At 38.0% G+C, this 8,588-nt stretch overlaps 1 protein-coding gene across 4 annotated transcripts in view; it reads left to right on the top strand.

The window, feature by feature from the left end:
- pcsk5b (proprotein convertase subtilisin/kexin type 5b) overlaps positions 1 to 8,588 on the top strand; it is a 92,870-nt gene that overhangs the window by 59,866 nt on the left and 24,416 nt on the right. For 2 of the 4 annotated variants that reach the window (XM_007548007.2, XM_007548008.2), the window contains exons 18-21: positions 862 to 965; positions 1,056 to 1,194; positions 2,969 to 3,084; positions 4,443 to 6,852. In XM_007548007.2, coding sequence (XP_007548069.1) covers positions 862 to 965; positions 1,056 to 1,194; positions 2,969 to 3,084; positions 4,443 to 4,558 — 475 coding nt within the window. In that variant the 3' untranslated portion in view covers positions 4,559 to 6,852. Of the gene's footprint in view, positions 1 to 861; positions 966 to 1,055; positions 1,195 to 2,968; positions 3,085 to 4,442; positions 6,853 to 8,588 lie in introns of those variants that run through there. The other 2 variants (XM_007548009.2, XM_016669461.1) reach the window with 2 other exon arrangements.

The raw sequence follows: 8,588 nt of genomic DNA on the forward strand, positions 1-8,588 counted from the left end.
TGATTAGAAATGTTGAGTCTTCAATATGTCAAGCTTTTGCAACAAAGATAGCAACAGAGATTTTGTCTATTTCAGGTACATTTTCTACAGTAAGTTTTTGTTTGGTTTTGCAACATGAAACAATCTTGTTTCCCTGAAAATCTTTTTTTGTTTTTTTTTTTTTGTTTTAAATTAATGTAAGTTTTTGATGAGCTGTTCTGGGTTAAATGTTTCTCTTTAAAGAAACTTTAATTTAATCTCAAGTGTTTCCTAAATTTTCCATTTCGTTTTGTTTGGCCCCTTCCAGAGAGGATATCATGATTTAAAGTGGTGACATTCCTCAGAGGTCATGAGGGAAACTCCTGAGAAGCGTTTAAAACACATTGCAGTCTGGAAATCTCAAACCCAACTTTTAAGTGTTCAGTGTAGCCAGAGGTGGAGGTGGAGACACTCGGAGGCCGTAATTTCCTCGGAACGGCTTTGAGATCACAGTTTGTTTTGTTTTTTTTAAAAAGGACCTTGTACACACACATGCACATGCTCAGCTTCCCCTCCTCCATTTAGTCTTGTTAAGAGCCAGAGAGGAAGAGGGGACCAGATTGTTTCTGGGAAATTTTTGCTAACGCTTTCCAGCTGTTTTTCAGCTCAGCGCAGCAGACGCACCAACCTGTCCTCACTGTGACTTCACAAAAAGGGACTTTATAACCTCCAAACCTGCTTCCTAGCTGACCTCTATCCATGCATCTGGCTCAAAGGCCAAAGCCACTTGTAGCGTGTCAAAACAGGCTGATTTATGTTGGTCCAGAACATGCAGCAAATACTCTGCTGCGCCACCCAGGAGGATGATGGAGTTATAAACTCATTTTTTATTTATTCTTCCAGTCTCCAAGGACATAAATGCCAGATGACCTGTAACCCTGGAACCTATTTCAACGGCCACAGGAGGACATGCGAGCTTTGTCACCGTGCCTGTGCCACCTGTGCAGGTAGAAAATCCAAGATTAAAAAAAAACAAAAAAACAGCTATTTAGACCTCAGTGACATATTTTGTTTAAAAAAATTATGTATTTTTTTAGGTACAGGTATAGAAGCGTGTACCAAGTGTGCAGATGGCTACTTGCTGGAGGACTGGCGATGCGTGTTAACATGCAGCCCTGGCTACTACCTGTCAGAGCTGACCTCAGACAACGGCCAGGTGCAGCGGTTCTGTAAGAAGTGAGTCTGCTCATCCTGCACAGCACTGACAAAAAGGCAAAAATAAGCTCAGGAAGAAACTCTGTGAACGTGAAGTCAAAGTATTTCTAAAACCTCAGAATCGAAGGAAACTGAGCATGCAGAAAAGAAATAAATAAACTGAATACTCAGAGTTAATAACTGAATATTGCATCACCCAAAGGAAAAAATGTCACAGCTTTAACATAAAATCACTGAACCAGGAGTACTTTCTATGGAAATAAACACAACTGTGCCAGTTTTAATTTTCATTGCTGTCAGAGTTGGGGTTGCTCACTAAATATCTGACAATGATGGGAAGTGTCCAAGTAACAAAACTCACAATAAATACAGGGGGGAAAAAAAGTATTGATTTCTTTTTGCTTTGGGTTTATAGCAAACATAAACTCCAGATAATAGTCCATCCAAGAAACAGAAAAAGAAAAAAAATATTGTTTCTATCTCAACTGCAAGGTTTTATTGAGACTCAGCTTTTATTTCAGGCAGTTCTTTGATACTGCAACAAAACCAAAATAATATTTTGCAGCGCTCATCAGAGTATGGCAGCAAATATTCATTCTGAACTTTTTTCTTTGCAAAATAGTTTGTGTTAAATTGTTCCACCTTTACCCATTCAACACAAAGGGCTCTTTTAAAGATTGAGATGCATTTTTTTAAGTTATTTTTATTAATGCCATACAGTCCTCACTAAACATGGTAAGCATTGTATTTTAATATTTTTTTATAGGAAAAAGTAGTTTCATTCATTTTGAGGAAGGCCATTAAAAACTCTACATTAATGTAAATAAAGTAAAAATATTTTAAGAGACAAAAAAAGAACATAAATAGAAATTAAATTGCTGTACTATTGCACTAAAAAAATGTCATTTTGTTTTAGAAAGCTGATGTTTTGGAGTTTTAACAACCAAAGATCTGAAATTATAATTAAATATTCTTTATGTCTTTTTCCTGCTTGGATAAGCCTGAAATGGGAAGATCAAAGACTAATTTGCTGCATGGAGAATATTTCCATACATGGATTAATAGCATAAAGTGTGATTTACAATTAAAACTTTTCACTTTTGTAGTTTATGCAGAGAATCTACACTGCAGCACCATGTGTCTGTTGTCGTTTAATAAAACTGTGAACAAACGCATCAGTACCCTTCTGGCTGATAATGTTTATTTTTCTGCTGCCACTTTTAAGTAATGCTAAGACATATAAAGGAGAAGTAAGAATAAACCGTAAACATCCTCTGTTAATGCTTTTTATTTTATGATCAGTTTTTTGTTTTTCACCAAAGCCAAACCTCGCCGCAGAATCGGACATGTGTGCTTTGGCTCGTTGTGATGCATTCCTTGTATTTTGCTCTCACACCTTGAATTATTTATTGCTCACCCGACCTTTAACCCTCTTCCGTTCTTTCATTCTCTGTCAGCCCCTCTCCAATCAGGAAGACCATTTTTATAGACGTTTTCCCTATTTTCATTATCCCTGCAGGGCAGAGGTTTTGTTGTGATCAAGATGATGTTCAGAATCTTTATCTTATTTTCACTTGTTTATTTGTGGACATTTCTTTTTTATTAAAGTTATGATTTTCTTAAATCCCATATTTTGTTGTCAGTTAATAAAAACTTTTAGTAAACATATTTTTGTTACTTTGCATAATTTTCTGATTATTCCCTTGTTTAATTTTATTTAAACCGTATCAATATAAAGAAAGTTTAATAATTAATACTAGTTTAGTAACGTAATTCTGCATTTAACCCTGGCCAGATGTGATAATAGCTGCTTCGAGTGCCTGGGGCCCGGGGAACTAAACTGCAGCAGCTGCAACAGCGGCTACAACTTGGAGGCAGGAACCTGCGTGGTTAGCACAGTCTGCAAAGATGGTGAGTTGTCAGCTTTCTTATTAGCTACATGCTCTGTATGTGTGTGTGCGTGTGTGTGTGTGTGTGTGTGTGTGTGTGTGTGTGTGTGCATTTTCACTGTTAGCCGTAACATGCAAGTACATAGCGAAATTCATAGGTTAGATTTTCATTATACAAGCATCTAGTATAGAAATGGGATCGTTCTAGAAATGGGAAATAAAATGTTGGATAAATTTTAGATGACCAAATACACTAAAATCCAGTTTCAACAGGAGAATAAATGAACAATAGTTTTGCAATACTCGGCAAGACTTGCGGGCCTTTGATAACATTTTGCGCTTTTTGCTAACATCTTTGCTAACCCTCTCACTGCTGTAGCTCCAAACAAGCGGCCAGTCTGTCTTTGGTTTCATGCTCTGGCGTATGTGTTGCTTTTTAACAGTTTATGCCCATAACATATTTCTCTGGAAATACCTCACTGACAAGATCTCCATCTCTAAAACAAAAACAAAACAAACAAAAAAAAAAAGCACTTTTTCTAAGTTTCTCTCTGCACTGACCTGAAGTCTACTTCATAACGTCTGTTTTCCCGCATTTGTCTTTTTTGTTGGACATTCAGTTTTTTTTCTCCTCTCTGCACCGTACGCTCTCTTTTCTCCTAAAGCTGTGCATGTTGTGTCTATGATTCTTTAGACATAAATAGTTTTGGCACTGACCTCTCAGTCTGATGATGCTTTGACTGCAACTTGCGATTTTCTGCTTAGGCAGGAATGTTCTAGTTGATCTGAAAACACATCCGTGTGATGAGATAAAGCTCTGAAACGGGGCTTTGCTGCGTCATCTTTACGTTGACAATGATCTGTGTTACTTAAAGTGCACCCTCAGTCTGCCTTTGTAAAGCAAAAGTCTCATTTTTAATGATGGTTTTTTCTGTAGCTTTGAAATTAAAATGCTTGTGTACAGATGGAGGGTTCACTATAAGTTTTCTTGTTTGGGATAAATGAAATAAATATTTTTTTGGGGGAGAAAAAAAATCATTATTTTACTAATTGTGTGACACTTTTTTTCCCCTTTTTTTTCTCTCTCTTTTCTTTCTCCCAAATCCATTTTCTGATCTCCTGACATCACTCCGCTGGATCACAATCCTTTTCCACCTCGATGAACATCCCTGTGATTGGATCAAAAAACAAAACAAAAACAACAACAAAAAAAACAAACTCCTTCCTGTCACCTGAACCTTCTCCTGACCAATCATTGCAACTCTGCTTGTCGTTTTTTAATGGTTCTTCCTTGTGTGTGTGTTTCTCTGTAATGTTTCGCCCCCCTTTCTCTCCCCCCTGTCCCTCCTGCTGCATCTCCTCTTCCTGGTCTGTGGAAAGCAAATGAAGAATCTTGGGCGGAAGGTGGTTTCTGCGTGCTCGTTAAAAAGAACAATCTCTGCCAGAGGAGAGTGCTGCAGCAGCTGTGCTGCAGAACGTGCTCGCAAAAGGGGTGACGCGACGCCGCCACCGGGCGCGAGAGGGAGCGCACGGAGGGGGCGGGGAGCGGGGGCCAACCCTCTTCTCCTCTAACCCCCCCTCCTCCCTCTACCTGCCTGAGCATTCACAGTCACATAATTTATAAGAAAATCTGTGCCTCTTTAAAGGACGCATCGGAGGTGCGATGACAGGACTACAACAAACCTACCTTTTTTCAGTACTGGGACAAACACGTGGTCAGGGTGTGAAACGACTGGGACTTACTTCAAGAAAAATGAGCTATTGAAAACAACAACAAGAAAAAAAAACAAAAGAAGCAAACAAACAAAAAGAAAATAAAGGTGTTGGTATTTTGTGACCAAAGCATTGATGCCAAAATAATTGAACCTTCTTTGTATTTGTTGCCAGTGTACAGAGCATAGTTAAAAACAGGAGCCTCTCAGCCTGCAAATCTCTCAATACGTCTGTGTGCATTTTTTGTTTTGGCCCCTCTTTCTCATCTCCCTCCAGTGCTAATGACCAACAGATGGAGAAAGTGAGCATACAGTAGGAAATGCCATGGTTTTCTGGCTGTAAATATACGTCAAAGAAGGCGAGGATTTAAAAAAAACAAACAAACAACCAAAAAAAAACCCACGTAGCTCATAATGTGAAAATAATGCGTGTCTGGGCTGATTCTGGCTGCTTGAGGGAAGGGAAGTCAAATTCACACTTTAGTACGTACCTCACACGCAGTACACTGATGCACATTTATATATACATATATAAATACATAAATATCTATATTTATATATGTATATCCAAGCCGCACACATACACACACGCACCTTTAAGCATGAGCGCAGACACGTTAATCAGCCACTACTTGAAGTTACAGACTACGGCGTACGCCAAGACTGATGCACAGTACTGAGCTTTTTCGTTTACTTCAAAACATCCATCTGCCCCTCTGACTAGTGTGTATGTGGGGTGTGTTTATCTTTATTGCGGTGTCCAAGAGATTGCCATTAATTCTTGATGTAAGCCCAGACGGCATTGATTCATTCAAGAGTCGATAGTCATTCTTTCCAGATCGTTCTGCAGGGAGGGGAGCTCCGCAGTAAGTTATAATGAATTTGCGGTACTAGGGATGTACCGATGCCACGTTTTCACACGTGTGACGAAGATTCATGGCCCAAAAACTGAGGACCGAGTTTATCCGCTGCAGTGACTTCACACTTCAAAGCTTTCTTCCTTTACTTTGTCGGATGAGAAAACTGCAATATCTGTCAGACTTGTTACTGGGGTCTGAAATTCATTGAAATGTTGGTTACCTTTTTTTCCCACATGCCCTGTATGACACAGCTTAAGGGAACTATTGTCCAGTAATGATATTGTATCTGTATCGGTGCATCCCTATATGTTACTGTTCTCAAATAAAATAGAGTTTTAGAAGTTTCTGCTCTCTTTATTCTGTTACAGTAAAGACAATGCACATGAACTGAGGTTCTCTGACAATTTGGACATAATGTATTCATTTAATGCTGCTTGCATCTGCAGATAAAGCTCAATGAGAGGCAGTTGGATGGGAAACGACCGTCTCACATTTCTGTCCTTATTTTCTCAATTTTAGACAAGTTGAGTTGTTTTGTTAAGCTAAAGGTACATACATACATATATATAGTCACACGTTTGATTTTCTTTATTTTTCTGTAAAAGGAAGCTGTCGGTGTCAGAACTCAAAACGGTGTCAAAAATTCACATAATTAAAAGAAAACAAAGTTTCAGCGACGAGCCCAATAGACGTCAGAGAGCTGCGCTCCCCTCCTGTCCGTCTTTGAGCTTTACCTGCTGGAGCTCGCAAATTATTCCAGAAATGCTGGCTTTTAACGTTGCATAAGAATAAAAATAAACAAAACAAAACAAAAAAAAACGCAAATAAACCTAAAAGGGAAAAAAATACCTCTGAATGGTACTTTTTGGTGGGTGTTGATGCCTGCAGCCTGAAGCATTTACAGTATTAGATGAATTGTTGTACTGTGGACTGGTAATGGTTGTTGGTGATTTGTAATAAAGAAAGTCCCCCGTTTGGGTTAAAAGAAGCTTAATCTTGGTCATTGTTTAAGATGACTTGATTACGTGTGTGTGTGTGATAGTAGACGCACACACACACACACACACACACAGCCCCTCGTATAAAAGCTGTTTTTATTGTGTACTTGTGACATAATTGTGACAATGCATTATTAATGTTACTCAAAGTCCTAGTTTTGAAAATCTTTTTTTTTTATTACTTTTACTTAAGTGTTCTTATTAAAATGTTTAATCTGTTTACGGTTCTGTTGTCTTCTCGGTTTTCTTTTATTCACATTTTTTTTAACCATGAAATTATTGCTGTATTAGCATCATGAATTATTTTTTTTTCTTTTTAAAAGAAAGATCTTGAAATCTGCTTTTGCTCTACACTGAGCTACATTTGACAAAGTGATATGTTTTCACCAGTCGAGCTGATTTAATAAAAGTTCCACATTCTTGCGGCTCAGTGTTTTGGAGGAGATGCAGTGTAAACTTGATATTTAATATTCGCGACATAAAACTCAAACACTTTTCTCACTATCTGACAGTAGTTTTCATTTAAATGTAGAGGTTTACATACATTTTCTCAGTATTTGGTGGTTTTTCTCTTTGAACTTGATTCTAAGCTTTTTGGTTTTCCTTCCTCACTGGACGTCTGCTCCGTTCCTCCTGACAGAAATTATGTAATTCATTTTACTCTCATGCACCTTTTCAAATCTGCCCACAGCTTCTCATTGCTTTGTGACAGCCTTTCCAAAACATTGACTTTCTTATCCATAAGCCACTTTAGAAGAAACGCATTTACATGTTTGTGGTCTTTATCCACTTTGAAGGCTCGTTTCTGCCCAATCTCTACCTTCTTGGCTGATAAATTGCGATGTTGCTCCAATGTTTCCACGTTTTTGGCTCATCATGCCAGCTTTTTTGGCTTTGGCCACCTCTCTTACTTTAAAGTTTGGTTGCAAAAATCTGCCTCTCTTTCCTCCAAATGTGGTCATTACGCCTAATCCTCACCAAATAAAACAGTAACATAGGATGTTCAGTCTTGATAAAAATGGAAATAAATTGTTTATGAATTTTATTGACTTCATTGATAAAAGTTGCATCAGGATGTGACGTGTCTGGCATCTTTAATCACATCAAACTTGGTTCAGAAAACTGTAGTTTCTGACGGCGGATCCTCTGGGAATTGAATATGAACTCACTTTTCATCAATCACGATTTCAAAGCGTACACATTGATCTAGTGGGATCTAGTGGATTTGATGCGTAGTAAACAGATTTCCCCTTACGGCTGATTCCTAAATGTTTCCTCAAAAACAAGCCATGTCAGTACAGTAATTATAATGGGTATAAGAATATAAAACCTCCTAAATAGATGAGTAATGGTATTAACATGATTTTAATGCAAGGTCTAGAGCAACAAGACTGGGACATTGTGTGAAATACACTGACTGCCTTGTAAAGATAATATTACCCCTTCAACTTTCTTTCTTTCTTTGGCAATTACAGCCACAAATTGCAATCCACTTTATTTGGATTTTTAAAACACTTAATGGTACATAATTGTGAAGTGGTAAAAATGACACACGGCTTTCAAAATTCCTCGTGGCTGTAAATCTAAAAAGTGCGGCGTCGTGTTAAGACCTCGGAGGATCTTAGCTTCCTCCTGAAGTACATCCTGCTCTGTCCTTTCCGTCTGCTGTCCAGATGAAGACTGAGGTATTTATTTTCCTCAGCCACCTCCACTTCTTCTCCCATGATGGGAATATAGTTTGATCGAACCCTGTTTCTCTAGAAACCTGCAGTCATCTCCTTTGTTTTGTTCTCATTGAAGACGACATTATTGTTTCCACACCCTGCCACAAAATCTGCAGTGATAACTGCATTGAAAGGTGAGGTGGTTCTATAAAGGGAGCTGAATACAGATACATCAGTTTTCCTAGTTGAGTTTGTAAAAAAAAAAAAAAATATATATATATATATATATATA

Source organism: Poecilia formosa, unplaced genomic scaffold, assembly GCF_000485575.1.
Source record: "Poecilia formosa unplaced genomic scaffold, Poecilia_formosa-5.1.2 Scaffold25, whole genome shotgun sequence".
NCBI lineage: Eukaryota > Metazoa > Chordata > Actinopteri > Cyprinodontiformes > Poeciliidae > Poecilia > Poecilia formosa.